This window comes from Enhydra lutris, unplaced genomic scaffold, assembly GCF_002288905.1.
Source record: "Enhydra lutris kenyoni isolate GAN:26980312 unplaced genomic scaffold, ASM228890v2 scaffoldscaffold1, whole genome shotgun sequence".
NCBI lineage: Eukaryota > Metazoa > Chordata > Mammalia > Carnivora > Mustelidae > Enhydra > Enhydra lutris.
This window is the reverse complement of record NW_019154085.1, coordinates 32,571,264-32,588,525: the sequence shown is the minus strand read 5'-3', so window position 1 is coordinate 32,588,525 and position 17,262 is coordinate 32,571,264. Positions and strand designations below refer to the sequence as shown.

The window sequence follows — 17,262 nt, the reverse complement described above, 5'->3', positions numbered from 1 at the left end:
AAAACAACTGCACCTACACACATAATAAACCTATAATCTGACCAAATTATCAATCAAGCAAAGATAATTACTGATCATCTTACTGCCTCTAAAAAAATTTTTATCTTCAGAGTCATGACTCCATATTCAAAAACAGTATTTCCGGGCGCCTGGGTGGCTCAGTGGGTTAAAGCCTCTGCCTTCGGCTCAGGTCATGATCCCGGGGTCCTGGGATGGAGCACAGCATTGGGCTCTCTGCTCAGCGGGGAGCTTGCTTCCCCCCCACCTTCTCTGCCTGCCTGCCTCTCTGCCTACTTGTGATTTCTGTCAAATAAATAAAAAATCTTTAAAAAAAAAAAAAAAAAGGGACGCCTGGGTGGCTCAGTTGGTTGAGCGGCTGCCTTCGGCTCAGGTCATGATCCCAGCGTCCTGGGATCGAGTCCCACATCGGGCTCCTTGTTCGGTGGGGAGCCTGCTTCTCCCTCTGCCTCTGCCTGCCACTCTGTCTGCCTGTGCTCGCTCTCTCTCTCTCTCTCTCTCTCTGACAAATAAATAAATAAATAAATAAAAATCTTTAAAAAAAAAAAAAAAGGCATTTCCGTGCCATTTCTCTACTCCCTATCCTTCACAGTGCTGCACTACCACCATGTGTCTCTGAAGTCACTCATATAATTCTGACCACCCAATTCCCAAGATAATGCTAATATAATAAAACTAGAGCATTTACACTAGATACCACAACTGTTCTGTTTACACACACGAGTGTGTGTTTGTGTGTGTGTTATGTATACATACATTCAGTTTATACTCTCAATAACTCTGAGAGCTGGCATTTGCTAAGGAGTCTGGAGCAAGACAACCTAGGTTCTTCTAGTCCTGGCTTTACCGCTTCTAGCTGGAACGTCGGTGCCTCTGTGGCCATCATCCGCAAAGTAACAACAGTAACACGAACTCATAGGGCTACTTTAAGTCTTAAATACGCTGGTACATATAAAGAACTTAAAACTGCCTGGCCCATAAGAAATGCTAATAATTATCAGCATTAATCATCATCTTCATATGACAGATAAAGAAACTGACACAAATTTGTTAAATAAATAACTTTTTTCAAAGTCACATAGCCAGTAGGTGGCAAAGCTAAGATCCAAACCCATAGTCTGGATCTGGAATTCAGGTTCTTAACCACTGTTATACTGCCTCTAAGGGTGTCTTATCCCCTGTTTCAAACCAACAACGGCAGGTGCTACTGTCTATACGGGTGAAGAGAAATCCTTAAAAAACCATGCAGTTGTCACTACCGAAGTACCAACACATTAAGCACCCAATGGAACCTACATTAAAACCAGAAAAAATGGGGCGCCTGGGTGGCTCAGTGGGTTAGCCTCCACCTTTGGCTCCGCTCATGATCCCAGGGTCCTGGGATCGAGCCCCACATCAGGCTGTCTGCTCAGCAGGGAGCCTGCTACCTCCTCTCTCTCTCTCTCTCTCTCTCTCTCTCTCTTTCTGCCTGCCTCTCTGTCTCTTGTGATCTCTGTCAAATAAATAAATAAAATCTTTTTTAAAAAATATATAAAACCAGAAAAACCCAGAACCATCTCAAGCACACACAGGTACTTGTGGAACCAACAGGGAATAAAGTTTCAGACCCAAAACTGCTCAAGGCAGTCTATTCCAAGCTGTGGTCGACATTTAGGCTCAGTGGGCATTCTGGCCAGTCTGAAAATTCAGAACAAATCCATGCGGGAGGGTACAGGGGATCAGAACACGGTCCTCTGCCCACCCTGGCAGACTGCTTTTCCTGCCACATCAGCCACATGGGACGGCAGCAGGCTGTCCTTGTCCCTTGCCACCACTTCTGAGAGAACCTTTTATTCAGAAAGACAAAGGCAATGAAATATCACCTTACCTTTTTAAAAATTTTTCCATTTGGTTGTACTTCATCTTCCTCATTTAAAATTTCACGTGTTCCCAAGAGTCTTTTGTCCTTAAATTTGTTTTTTGCATACATAAAAACTTTATCTAGTGTATCACATCCAGGGTATAATACTGAAGCCAAACCATCCAAACTGTTAATTGATCTGTATGCAGACTCGGGTTTTGAATTTACAGGTTTTGCTTTAATTTTGTTTGCTTTTTCTTGTCTTGTCTCAAACAAAAAATAATATGGGATGTACGTTAAAACAGTATAAAGTGACATCAGAAAATGTATGAAATACAAAAGAATGGGATTGATGGTCTGTTTTAGCTTCATGGTAGATGAAGACACGTGGTTATTCATAAGTGCTCAAAAAAAGTGGAATTAACGGATTTCCAGAATCTAGAAGGAAGGGGGGAAAAAAGGTATTAGTTCAAAATCATTTTAAAATAACTATAAAGAAAAAAAATCTTCATTTTAGATACGCAAATGATTTTTTTCCCCCCAATCAAGCAGCAGCTAGTACTGGCCTCCAGCAAAGTCCAGTCCACTCCCAATATGGTCGGGTGAGTCTCTTACAACTATTAGCAATGGAAATTACCACAGAGAAGTTTCTACATCATTCTGTAAACAGGTGATTTTTCCAACCTAACCCCAAGTGTCCACAAACTTCCCAGTGGTGAGAAGAGAGCAAGTGAGAAGTCTAGAATCAAGGCCAAAAATGTACTGATTTCCTGTTCATCCCTCGGGGATGGCAAGTGCTTTGCAGACACACCATTCTCCTCCCTCATGGCCCCGGCCACCTGCTCAATAATCACTGCATTCTTTCCCAGCGGGCTCCACGCTCTCGCTCTAGGTGGCAACACACAACTGGTGTTGGCAAAAAAAACATAGAATTCACTTTCCAAAGTGGTATTTTTCAGTCTGGCAGGTTAAACTGTGAAGCAAGAAAGCAGTAAACTCTGACCATTTCTACTTTGCATTCATCAGATTTACTGACAATCTCCTATGTGTTACATCCTGTTCTAAGTACAGGAACTACAACAGTGAACAACAGTCTCTGTCCCTTCCCTCTGGGAGCCTACAATTCACTGGGAGAGGAAGACACACAAACGTACATATATAGGCACACCAAGTGATGGTAAATCCTCAGAGGAGAAGTGAACCCAAGAAAGGGAAACGTGAATGGGCGAGGCCAGAGAGGCTAGTAGTACAAGGGTGGTCCAAAGGAGTCTCTGCAGCCAGGGCTATCTGAGCAGAGACTTCCAAAAAGAGGGAGAGTGGGCCATGTGCCTTTCTGGGGAAAACTGAGCACTCCAGGCAGAGGAAACAAGCCTCTGTGTGGTAGGTACATACTATCATTTAAAAAAAAAAGGGGGGGGGAGAAAGAAAAAAAACCTACTAATTATTCCATCCAGCTCCAAATCCAGAGTTATGATTTCTAGTATTCTCATCTCCTACCCCCAACTCCATAGTGGAGAAGTTCTATTAGATTCACATGTGGCCAAAAAATGTGAGGAAACATGAGGAAGCTCTCTACTGCAGGCACAGCAGGCCAAGAATAATACCAGACACCTGTTAGGTTATGAGAAGCTGAGGCAGGGACTAACTGCAGAGAGAGAAGCTCCACACACAGAAGACCAGAGGCAACAGCGCAGGCCAGGCCCCCACTCACAGAAAAGACAAGCTGCTGTCCGTGCCCCTGGCTTTGGAACAACGGCACATAGGTTCTACACAGGCCAAAGCAGGCTGTAAGCACAGAGAGCCCCTCAGCAATCCCTAAGTGGACTGACTTCAGTTAGAACAGAGAACAGGGAAGCTCAAGCTTCATGGCACTACAGAAAACAATGGAGACTTCGGTGATGAGCAATGAAGATGAGGCTGGCAGTTCCAGGATAGCAACAAGGAAGAGTAGACCAAACAGAAGTTTAACAGAATCAGGGAGCAGAGAACTGAAGAAGAGCCCTTCCAGAGTCAGGGCCGGTCGAAGATTGGCCTCAAATAACCCCTACAAAGGCCATTTAACTGAATCACACCGTGGGGCAATTTATGGCCCAGGGCTCTGTTTAACACAATAACGCAATCAGCTAACTATCAGTGGAGAATAATTGCTGGGTGTGAACCAACAGAGACAGACTTAGCAGATTAACAAGATCAGAGAAAGAGATGGTTCAAGAGTGCTACTAAAACCGGCTGCCATCCCCTAAAGAGGGCCCTTCAAGGAAACTCTCAGTGTTCCCAAGGCAGTGCTCACTGAGGAGCAACATCAAAGGATGCACACTGGTGGGGGGGGGGGAGTATAAAATGCCAGCCAAGTCACTAAAAAGACAAGCAAGCAACACAACAAGCCAGGGAAATGGGGAGGGGGCACTCAGCATTCAGAAATGCTATAAAAGATCTTAAATGTGCAGTTTACAACAAAAAATTAAGAGGCGTGCAAATAAACAGGGAAGATCCAAACACAGGAAGAGAAAGCTGGCAACAGAAATTGTCCCTGAGAGGGCCCAAATGCCAGACGCACACAAGACTTCAAAGCAGCTATGAAAAACATGTTCAAAGAACTAAAGGAAATCATGCTTAGAAAATTAAAAGTCCAGGGGCGCCTGGGTGGCTCAGTTGGTTAAGTCTTCGGCTCAGGTCATGAATCCCAGAGGTCCTGGGATCGAGGCAATCAGGTAAGAGAAAAGTTGAGATAAAATCCTTTGCTCCTAGGAGTAAGGCGGCTAAAGTGCGTGACAGAAGTCAACAGCTGGGATTTCCAGCTCCTGATGGCCCAGAGGGTGCCAGCAGCTGCTGCTCCTCCAATGCGCCCCAGTAACTGCAATCTTTAAATTCAGCGCCGTGGTCTCTGTTATCTGAACCCTGGAGAATAAAGCCGCGAATCAGAGGAGTTGCTGTGAAAGAAGGCAAAAATGGTTTGGGTGCCTTCAACAGAGACAGAAATGTATCAGCAGTGGGATGGCCACTGGAAAGGAGATGAATACAAGTCTTGAAAATGAGAAGTCGGAGATGCCGGTGAGTCATCCAAATGTATAAACTGTGACGATTAAGAGGGATCAGAGCTAGAAGCACACATTTTAGAGCCATACTCAGATGAAGGATGAGAATGTAAGAAATCTCCAAAATCAAGTTCAAGAACAGAAAACTTTTGAAGGAAACCAAAGCCCAGACTGAGCAAGAAAATCCCGGTGGCAAGACCAATAAAAGTGGAACCTGGAGAAGGCAGTGCTGTGAACGCCAAGGGTTGGGACAAGGAGAGGGTTCAGAAGCATCAGATGCAGCCTGCATGTACCAGCCACATGCAGTGAAGACATTTTGTTGTTCCAAAAGCCTCTGAGAAGACTTCACCCTTTTCGAAAACAGGGTACAGCACCAACCTCTGGCCAACTGCATCCCATTAGCTGAAGCGGTTGTGGAAAATCTACAGAACTAAGAAATAGTCACGATGCTCTATTATGTTGCCCATCTTACGGTATCAGCTTTCAGAAAGCAAACCTGAACAATTAAATCTGTTCATCACTTCCTTCGCGACTTCTAGGTTTACAGTTCATGTTAAGAAGGCCTCATCCATACCAGGGTTACACTAATGGTCTCCTGTATTTTTTCTAGTATTTACATCATTTAGATCTTTAATCAATATGGAATTTATTTTTCTATACTGTGTAAGGAAGAAAGCTTTTTCTTCTGGATGAACTACCTGAACTGCTTATTAAATAAACCACCCTTTTCTCGATTAACCAAAATGTCATCTTCAACAGTAAGTCCTTGTTCAGAATTGGATCTGTTTCTAGACACGATTCTGTTCCTTGGTTGGACCTGTCTACTGCTTTGCCATGCCTCCAAATACAGTAGACTGACAGCAGTGCTTCTCAACTGTGATCCACAAGACCAATTATACCAGAATTACCTTTGCAAGTATTTAAATAGAAGACTCTTCAAACATGCTGTCCCCTCTTCCTTCCCTCCCCAATACCTATAAATTGAAAAACTCTAAATAGCAGACTCATTTTTTAAACAGCAACCATGTAAATTTTATGTACACTGCTTGAGAACTTCTATTTTTAGTATCTAGTAAGACTCCCGCTATACATGTTCTTCAAAATTTTCTTATCAATTCTTACAAATTTATTCTTTTACATAAATTTTGAAGAGTTAACATTTGTCTGGCGAAACAAAGTGAAAAATCAAAAGGAAAACAAGATTCAGGGAAAAAAATACATAACAAAATATACAAACAGCTCTCATAAAATTAACGAACCAAGCAACGCAGAGGAAAAAGAAAAATTTATATAGAGAAGCTCTATAAAAGAGAAAAAACACAGATTGTTAATCCAAATAGACAATATGTTCTCTTTAAACTCAGATTAAAATTAAAATGAAGCCTTACTAATTTCATCCAATAGTTCCACTACTAATGACTTAAAGACTAATATCCAGAGCTCATTAAGCCATCCTGCAGTACTTAAAACCCACATACAAACCCAAACTCGGAACTCTTAGAATTCTACAGAAAAGCAAGTGCATAGTAAGTACGTATGAATAAGAACTCAATCATTCATTCATTTCTCAAACATTTATTGAACACAGAATTCATACCACTCTCTCTTGACGGATGTCTGAGTCACAGTCATGAACAAAACACAAAAAGGACCATGAACAAATAACTAAATATCATGAGGCAGAAACAACTACAGAGACATACATGCAGGCTAAACAAAATGAACAATATTGCAGGGGTGTTGGTGTGGAGAAGGCTGCTGCTTTAGGAAGGGTAAAAATGCATGTCACGGGGCACCTGGGTTAAGTGTCTGTCTTTGGCAGGTCCCTGGCAACTTTGGGCAGGAAGGAGGCTCCCTCTTCCTCTGCTGCTCCCCCTGCTTGTGTTCTCTCTCAAATAAAATCTGTAGAAGGAAGGAAAGGAGGGAGGGAGGGAGGGAGGGAGGGAGGGAAGGAGGAGGGGAGGAGAGGGGAGAGGAGAGGAAGACGGGAGGGGAGAATGGGGAGGGGAGAGGAGGGGAGAATGGGGAGGGGAGGAGAGGAGAGGAGGGGAAGGGAAGAGAGCAGGGGAGGGGAGGAGGGGAGGAGGGAAAGACAGGGGAAGAGAAGAAAAGAGGGAAAGAAGAGCAGAGGAAAAGAGGAGAGGAGGAGAGGAAAGGAGAGGAGAGGAGGAGAGGGGAGGAAAGGAGGAGGAGGAGAGAAGGGAGGAAGAGGAGAGGAGAGAAGGGAGGGAGAGGAGAAGAGAAAAGAAAATGCATGTCAGGTGTTAGGAGGAGACAAGGAGAAAAAGCCACATGGGTATCTGGGAGAAGGGAAATTCCAGGCTGAGCCCAGGAAGGATGGGGGACAGGAAAAGAGGAGGGCAAGGAGGGCAAAGAGGGCATGGTAGAAGAATGGGGCCAGATCCCAAAGGGCCTGGGACCACTGCGAGACTGTATTGACCTGAGTGAAATCACCTGTTACCATCAAAAGGCCAACTCTGGCTGCTGCAGGACCAAGGAGACCAACTGGGAGCCTTTGCAGGGAACAGATGTGAGATGACCAAGATGTAGACCAGAATGAAGATGAAGCAGTGAGAAGGGACCCTAATCGGACTCTGTACGGAAGGTACAGCCCTAGGAAGAGTGAGAAAGAAAGGGGGGTGTCAAGGTGTTTGGCCTGAGATAATGAAACACCACTGAGCTGCATCACTAACTAACGAAAGAAGACTGCAGGAGGAACAGGTCTGAGCGAAGCACAGTTCAGTTTTGTTGAAAGCAACTCAGACAGTGATAGTATTTTCGGCCATGAGAGTGGCTGGCATGGCTAAGGGAGTGAGAAGTGCAAAGAGCAGGTTCTGGGGCAGATCAAAATTGAGAGGCCTGGGGCATGACAAAAAGGGTCAGCGTTCACAAGAAAACCAGAAGGGTAGAGTAAAAGGAGGAGGAGAGTGATCAGCTGTACACATTACCTAACAAGTCAGCAAAGATGAGGACTAAAATGTGAATCAAAGCCTCAGTAGAGGAGACTACACACTCATCAGGATGGCTACTAACAAAAACAAACAAACAAACAAAATAACAGTCCTGGCAAGGATGTGGAGGTAGAGAAACTGGAACACTTAAAATTCTGCTGTTGGGAATGTGGCATGGCGCAGCAGCTACTGAAAACAATATGGTAGTTCATCAAAAAATTAAAAATTAAAAACAGAATTACCGTATGATCCAGCAAATGCACTTCTGGGTGTATTTCCAAAGGAATTAAAAGCAGGGGCTCAAACAGGTATTTGTACACCCAGCTTCATAACAAAGTTATTCACAACAGCCAAAAGGTGGAGGCAACCTAATGTCCACTGGTGGGTGAACACGTAAACAAAATGTTGATAGAGACACACAATGGACTATTTACTTAACCTTAAAAAGGAATGAAGTTCTGATAGTTCTGATACATACTACAACATGTATGAATCTTGAAAACATGACACTAAATGAAATAAAGCAGACACAAAAGGACAAATAATATATAATTCCACTTACAGGAGATGCATAAAGAAACTGGACTGGATTGCCAGGGACTGAGGGGAAGGAGGGCTGGAAAGATGTGTTTAATGTGTATAGAGTTTGGAATAGCAGGAAAGTTCTGCAGATGGATGATGGTGATGGTCCACAACAATGTCTACTTAATGCCAATGAACTGTACACTTAAATATGGTTACACTGGCAAATTCTGTTACATGTATTTTAATACAATAAAAAAAAAAGTGTGAGGGTCACTCGAAAATAGCTATGGTAAGGATCAAAGCCCAACTGGAGTGTGCTTAGGAAAGGGGAAGAGCACTCTACAGAGGAACACAGAAATGGATACTAGGACAGGACAAAGCAGAGTCTTTGGTTTTCAAGATAAGAGAGTGGGGCGCCTGTGTGGCTCAGTCAGTGAAGTCTGCCTTCAGCTCAGGTCATGATCCCAGGGTGCTGGGATCGAGCCCTGCATTGGGCTCCCTGCTCAGCGGGAAGTCTGCTTCTCCCTCTCCTGCTTCCCCTGCTTGTGTTCCCCCCCACTCTGTCAAATAAATAAATAAATAAAATCTTTGGGTGAGGGGGAGAGAGAGATAGTTACAGCTTGTCTGCATACTGATGGCTATAACCCAGTAGAGGAAAGAAAAAGATTATACAGAAGAGAGGGTGACACGCAGCACCCAAGTGAAGAGGATGGCTGTGCACAGGAACAGGGACACAGATGCATGTGGGTGGTACCAAGAGCCATTAGAAGATTCTTTTCTGAGTGCTTCTATTTTCTCAGGGTAATAGGAAGAAAAACTGCTGACTGAGAGAGGAAGAAAGGAAGGTATTAGAAAATTAAGTAGAAAGAAAGTATTAAACAGTCATCTAGGAGAACAGGAAAACAGAGAAGGAGACAGTAGAATCACTTGACAGCTCCTGAGGCCCACCTGAAGGTGGAGTCCTAGATGTAAAGGGAAATTAAAGATCTGGTTGTGTGCTTCCCAGCCAAGTTGAACTGATGGAGCACAAATGGGAACCAGGCAGAGAGCGGGTATTAACCAAGGAGAGGGTTTTACCAGGCAAGTACCGGACCGAAACATGGGGAAGGGGAGGAAAACAAGGGAAAGAAGACTATTTCCATGACTGATAAGGGAGATTTAAGTTGAGGAAAGAAGGATGGCCCCATAAGGAGGGAAAGGTTTGTGAAAAGGAGATAGGATCAATGATGCAATCAGATCATGTGTGGTGACAGAACTGCGGATGTTGAGGTACTAAGAGAGAGTAAAATGGAACCACAGGAGGTAATGGTTTGAGAAGAATGCTTGAAGCTGGTATGCAGAAGAAGGCATACAGTTACTGTTCACGGAGAGGTCCAGGTTGTAATGATGGAGGAACGGGTAGCAAAGGCAGAGTGGAGTAGGACATCTTTTAGAAAAGTATTGAGGGATGTCTGGGTGTTCAGTCAGTTAAGCAGCTGCCTTCAGCTCAGGTCATAATCTGAGGGTCCTAGAATCTAGTCCCCACATCAGGCTCCCTGCTCCACGGGGAGTCTGCTTCTCCCTCCCCCTCTGCCTGCCACTACCCCTGCTCATTCTCTCTCTCTCTGACAAATAAATAAATCATTTAAAAAAAAAAAAAAAAAATCTTGGGATGCCTGGGTGGCTCAGTTGGTTAAGCGGCTGCCTTCGGCTCAGGTCATGATCCCAGCGTCCTGGGATCGAGTCCCGCATCGGGCTCCTTGCTCAGCAGGGAACCTGCTTCTCCCTCTGCCTCTGCCTGCCTCTCGGCCTACTTGTTATCTCTCTCTCTCTCTCTCTGACAAATAAAAAATCTTAAAAAAAAAAAAAGAAAATTTAAAAAAAATTAAAAAGTGTTGAGTCTTGAACGAAATCAAATAGGAAACAGAAATTAAGCAAGGGAATTTGTATGTTTCTCAGCTTGATACAAAACAGGGTTGGGGGGGGAATCCTAATTTTTTTTTTTTAATTTTGTTTGTTACCATACAGCGCAATATTGATTTCTGGAGTAGAATTCAGTGATTCATCACTTACATACAACAAACAGCCAGCACTCATCACAACCCATGTCCTCAATGCCCATCACCCACCTAGGCCATCCCCCACCCACATCCCTCCATCAACCCTGTTTGTTCTGTATCCTTAGGAGTCACTTATGGCTTGTTTCCCTCCCTCCTTTTTCAGAAAAGGGGTCTGAAACATGCACACACAAAAACACATGCGTAAATACACATATATACTAGTCTTGGCTCTGCCGCCAGTTACTATGAGACCTTGTCTAAGTCAATAAATTGTTAATTTTCTTATCATTAATGATGCTGGAATTCAAGTAAACCTATTTTAAGACTAAACTGTACTGATGCCAAGCACTCCCAGATCAATCTTTGAGTAATGGCAATCATCAAATATTGAAGAAGTAAATGAGCAGAGGAACCCACTTCTAGCCCTGTCTTCTATACAAGACACTCTTCTCCTTTGGTGGGGGCGGGGGGAGGTAGGTAGTGCAAGAATTGCCATGCTTTAAAACAAACAAACAACAGGAAGATTGCTAAGGTCCATTTCCAAAATTCCAACATCTTCCAATCAATTCATTTTGAATCATGTGAATACACTATCTTAACAACAGCAAAAATACTTTTTAACATACAGTCGAAAGACAATACGGATGGTCTGTGAGAATATGCCAGTGTTTGATGGACTGATCCAACAAAGATAGAATGGGCTAATACCTGGGTTAAATTTCCTGTCAAGTTCAGAACTACTTCAAACCAACCAACACATACAGACACACAAATGTTTTAATGCACTGAGCAAGGTATGTTTTCATATATTCATCCTGACCTCTTGCATCTCTAGCCATGTAAGAACAAGAGCCAAGTACTGCTAGATGGTACACTTATTTATGCAGATAAATGTATAAAGCCTAAGGTCTACACAAAAAAAGCAGCTCAATCTTTTTATACACCAGAATGTCCCTTCACTCTTACTTGGGGCAGTCAGGCTTAACAAATAAAAACAGAAGATACCTGGTTAAACTTGAATTTCAGATAAACAATCAACAGATTTTAGTGTACATATGTCCCAGGCAGTACCTGAACATGTAGTAAAAAAATTATTTGGTTTTTATCCGAAATTCAGATTTAACTGAACGCCTTCTCTGGCAACCCTAATCCCATCCCCAGTCTACCACAAAGTGTGACAATTAATTAGGATGACAACCACTCTGGGTTGCCCCAGACTTTGAGGTTTCCCAAAACACAGGACTTTCAGTACTAAAACCAGGAAAGTTTTAGGCAAACCTGTCACCCCACAATTAACCATCTCACGGAATAGGCAAACAAATTACAGCCTGGATTCTACCACTAGTTAATTTTGATCTTTTGTCTATGAAATAACTTTTCTGTGCCTTATTTTCCCACATCTGTCGTTATTTATCTAATCTGCAAAATTTAAACTGAAGATAAAATGGAATGCAGCAAAAAATAAAGGACTCTGGAAAATGCAAAGGCATTATAAGTGCTAGTTATTAGTATAGTTGGTTTAGGTACAAAGTTCTGTTTATGCATAATTTCAAAGCAATTTTACTTATAGAGTTTAATTTACATACTTTATATAATCTACTGAAGGTACTATCACTTGCAATACTAGTTTGCATATAAAAATGTTCAATATACTTGCTCCTTTTAGACAATAAGCTCTTGGTTTGATGCTGGCCTCCCCACTTACTCATTATGTAACAGGGACAATTCCCTTAACATTCCACAGCTTCAGGTTCACTGTAAAACTGGGGAGACGGTAGTAATAAACCTCACAAAACTCCCTTTGGGAACAAAGAAAGCAGGTGAACACACTCTACATAAACTACAAAATACAATGCATGTATTGGTAGCACTTTAAATTCACTTATGCCAAACTATGTACACCAATACCAGTATTTTTCTTTCATCATGGTTATTTATTTATACCCTCACTGATTCTGAAGATACTTAAGTCGAATGTATGCTTACTGAGACCCTAGGCCATGGAGCCAAACAGATGGGAGTGTGACACTTAGTTCTACTACTTACTAAATGTCACCTTAGGTCAACTGATTTTCTAAGCCTCAATGTCCTCACCTGTAAATGTGAAGAGTGTATGTATCAAAGACCACTAAGAGGGGCGCCTGGGTGGCTCAGTGGTTAAAGCCTCTGCCTTCGGCTCAGGTCATGATCTCAGGGTCCTGGGATCGAGTCCCGCATCGGGCTCTCTGCTCAGCGGGGAGCCTGCCTCCTCCTCCTGTCTCTCTCTCTGCCTGCCTCTCTGCCTACTTGTGATCTGTCAAATAAATTAAAAAAAAAAAAAAAAAAAAAAAAAAAAAGACCACTAAGAGTACTCAGCAGCTAGCACGTGTGAAGAAGGGTGGTGTGTTTGCTTCACAGGAAGCACTCCAGCCTCAGCTGCGGGTTGCCATTACCGTTTCAGGTTTCAGGCATTTAATATTCTAAAGGTTAGAAGAACCCAAAATCATAGATCCACCCATAAAATTCCTTATAGAATAATAAGTAAAGAGAATAAGGATACTTAGCACATCTTGCATTTGGAATTGGTATGATTCCATTTAGCATCTCTAGTTCACTAGTCAACTTTGAGGATTTCTCTCCATGAGCTTCAGTTAGATGATGACAAATTTATTTTTGTTTAGGAAAACATTTATGAAGAATACTTTTTTCTCACAGCTAGTACTCCATACTAAAGTTTAAATATCCTTGGATTTTATGACACAGAACTACTGGATCCCACTTTGTGGATCCTACCCCACCCCCAAAGGTAAAGAACTCATGTGCGATGTAATTCAGAACCAATTCTGTTTAACCAACTCAACTTACCAGACCTTCATACCTTTAAAAGAGTTGATCCTCAAAAGACTTCCCTAACTCTCAGGGTTTTTATAGTCTCATCTACTGCTAATAACCTCATGCCAAGACCCAGCAACACAAAGGGGAGTCAGAAGTGGTTCTGTTGTCCATTCATCAATCCTATCATGTGGTAGATCCCCAAACTTCCCCCACCCAGACAACTCACACCACATGCATGCCCTCTCTGAATCATGTTGCTTCACCTTCCTCATCTAAGGGAAAACCTATTACTATTCTTTCTACTCACTTTCCAAACCACATAACTCCCCTTATTATTATATCCAAAAGAAGTGACATGGAATTCTCTATATAGAAGTGCAGCTTTTTATCCTAGAATTTTGTTTAAGGTTAATCCATTGAAGGGAAAGGAGGGGAATGGTATGTTCAGTCATCATTATACTATTCAAATGGTTGGGCAGAAAAACTAAACCTTAGGAGCCCTATTTCATAGCACTATTTTGACAAATTCATCAGTGTGTCCTATCCAGCCAAGAAGTAAATGCCCTAACTATATTATAACAATACTGAATAGGACCATTTAACCCTCTGTAGTACTAATTCCTTACTTATCCCAATTATCTCCAGAATGTTAATGAGAGCCACCTATATAAATATTTCAGAACATGAACTATTAGATTATATAATGACATCAGCCTAGATGGCTGGTACTTGAAGGTCATATTAGTAACTTCAACTCAATCCAGGTAAGTACTTTATTTAGTATTACATGAAACTAAACCTAGAAGAGTGGATTGGTTGATGTCTCAATTAACAACTTCACTTTTGAACTTAACTATTTTCTTCCCTACTTTAAAAACAGAAAATGAAATTAAAGAAAATTCAAAGGCCAGAGGCTAAATAATTGCAAACATATGAAATATGTCAGCAAAAGTAACATGCTTAAAATAAGCAAAATAAAGAACACTTTTGAGGAGATAGTTCAGGTAAATTCAGTCTTTGAGAATGTAAAGGGATTAACATGTCAAAATTAAGATTTTCAGGATAATTTTAGTCTACACCATTTAAATCCATCCAATCTAGATCTATACTTAATTTAAAGAATTTATAAATTGTTCAGTAAGATTCCTTAGCTATTTCCTTATTTTTTTCCTCAACCCTCCTCAGCCCAAAAGCCCTTTCTCTCTATCTTGGCATATTGTTAAGAACAAAGCAAGGTGAGGCCCAGGTGGCTCTGCCAGTTAAGCTTCCACTTCTTGATTTCAGCTCAGGTATCATAATCTCAGGGTTGTGAGATCAAGCCCCCATCAGGCTGGGCATGAGCTTGCTTAAGATTCTCACTCTCTCCCTCTGCCCCTCCCTCACCTCTCTCTCTCCGCTGTTTTTAAAAAAAAAAAAAAAAAACTTAAGATAATAATATAAATCACAAGAACTGTTAAGTACGTTGTAGAAACATGTAATTACAGGATAAATAACCTGCATCACAACCAACATTGTATCAACTTCGTTATCTATATTATCTAAACCTCAAATAGTTAAGAATAAGGTTTAAACATGCAATACTTCCTTAGTGAATACTTAGTCTTTTACTGTTTTTCACTTTATTCATATAATCTTATTCTATTTTTCCTTAACTCTTTACAGAAATTTTCTTGTTCCCATAAACTATTTTACTGCTAATATAGCTTTTCTGAAACAAGAGCTATGAAGATACGGTCTTCCCGTCTCTCCTCCAATCTCCAGTGCACCCAGCTTTCTGGCCTCTTGCAGCTTTTCTGTAAATGTTCAAAAACCTAGATTGTGTTTTAAAAATAGAAGGCACAAGAAAAAGGAATCTTCTAGCTTCAACAGCTATGAGAACTATCTGACCTTACTCTAGGAAATCATTTTGAGTTAAGCCAAAAAAATAAATAAATAAACCAGCAAACCTGCTGCTGTCCCCATCTCCTTCCAAACTTCAAATCTAGATCACTTTCACATAGGAATGAACAATATTCTGAATAATTTCTCTCTACTGCATGGGTATATGCACCGATAACCCTTGCTGCTACCACCTGAATGTACAACACTGGATAAAGGTGAGTGAAGTCCTAAAGGCCATCAGAACTTATCTACTCCAGGAAATATTTAAATATAAACTACCAGAATCATGAACAGAATACACTTTAAACCAATATAACTGAACACCAAGAAAAAAATAAGAATAATGACTTACTGTGCATCTCTAACAGTTAAGACACTAGACAATACCTATGTAATGGGTTTACATTTATTCATGTACAACTCTATTTGTTAATGTTCTTCTTCAAATTCTACAGACCCTTTCTCATTTGACTAACACCAACAGCGCTAAAACAAAACTTTGTAATCAAAATCTGCTTCTCCAGATTTTTTAAAGAGCCCAAAATACTACACTCTGACCATCACAAAAGGACATGTTCACATGCACATCAGTTCAATTTTTCCATCATTTCTGAAGTCACAGGCCTTCTGAATATGCACAGTTCCCCACATGGAACACCATGCAGTTCTAAGTTTTAGAATACAAGACACCGAGTTCCTCAAACCGTCTGTAACATTCCCTTTACTTCCCAATATATTAATCTGTATACAGCGACAAATGTCCTTTCCCTTTTTGGGGTACCTGATCAAGTCTAGGCAAACTAATGAGAGATAAAGTTACTTCTGTCACTTTGCCATAGCACTTTTTCCCCCAGGAACCACTCACCACTTCCTGGTCCCCTAAGTAGATGTACTAAAACTCCAAAACCACTTCCCCGTCTACCCCAATCCAGCCGAGCCTCTATGAAGAAAAAACTGACTGCAGTCATCTATATAAATGCCTTACTATTTGATACCCATTATTTGATACACAGTACTTTATTTTTTAGGTAGGCTCCATGCCCAATGTGGAGCTTGAACTCACAAACCTGAGATTGAGAGTCACATGCTCTACCAACTAAGCCAGCCAGGGCCCCTACACGGTAAATTACCTTTGCAATTTCAATTACTTTGTAAATCTAAACTCTGCTGGGCCATTCTTAGCTAGAAATTCCAAGTCTGGAGTTTCCAAAACCCACTAAGCACCAAAAGAAATTTGTAGAGAATCTACTATGTTCCGATGTATTTACTTAGTGACTTCAAAGCGCTCTTCATGTGGCTAAGTATACAATTCAAGAAAATGTAGGCAAAGAAATGGCTAAAATAAAGTGAAGGCACATCAGCAGACAAGGAATATTCTCTTTCCATCACACCTGCTTCATTACAAGATGGTCACCTCGGATTTGCACATAAAAAGGACTAGAAAGACATACTCCCAACTGGTAAGGGCTGGTCCCCTCATAGAAGAATCATGGGAACAGAGAAGTTACCTTTTTACTTACAGACTCCTAAACTGTTTAGTTTTTAATAATAAATATAATATTTACTTGCATTCTTTTTAAAATCCATAGAAAACAAAGATTACTCAATTTGACCAATGTGGGCAAAGATGGGAGGGAGGGACAAAAATTTTGAGATGAAACAGAAGATAAACGTCAACACTCGTGATTCTAATTGATAAAAATGCTTATTGCTTGCTTTTATAGTCTCAAAGCATTTTATCAACATGGATTATTTCCTGTAGCAGTTCTGGAAAGAATACAACCTGCCATATTCTAGCCCACCACAACATGAGTAATATGCAGAACCTGCTGCAGGTTAACAAAAACCCACTGCTGTTTCCCAGGCCTGGAACCCACAACTTGGTTAAGATGTTCAGTTAGGAATTTCAAATAACACTAACACAAATTTAAAATGACCAGCACATTCTGAAATGGTAATACCACTCTAATCAGTGCTAAACTTCACAAAATTGATTACTGAGTTCAGAAACGCTCAGATACTTAAAAATTTGAGAAAAGATCAGTGATATTGTTGAATAACATGGCTTAATGTTCCAATGCATTTGTATTCAATTAAAATTAGTACAAAAGCTAACTTCTCCTAACTTTCATAATTCTATAAGCACAAAGTGGGAAGAA

At 41.2% G+C, this 17,262-nt stretch overlaps 1 protein-coding gene across 7 annotated transcripts in view; it reads right to left on the bottom strand.

The window, feature by feature from the left end:
* LOC111154666 (long-chain-fatty-acid--CoA ligase 3) overlaps positions 1 to 17,262 on the bottom strand; it is a 68,994-nt gene that overhangs the window by 28,665 nt on the left and 23,067 nt on the right. For all 7 annotated transcript variants that reach the window (XM_022514509.1, XM_022514597.1, XM_022514760.1 and 4 more), the window contains one exon: positions 1,886 to 2,296. In XM_022514509.1, the coding sequence (XP_022370217.1) occupies positions 1,886 to 2,257 (372 nt within the window). In that variant the 5' untranslated portion in view covers positions 2,258 to 2,296. The remainder of the gene's footprint in view (positions 1 to 1,885; positions 2,297 to 17,262) is intronic.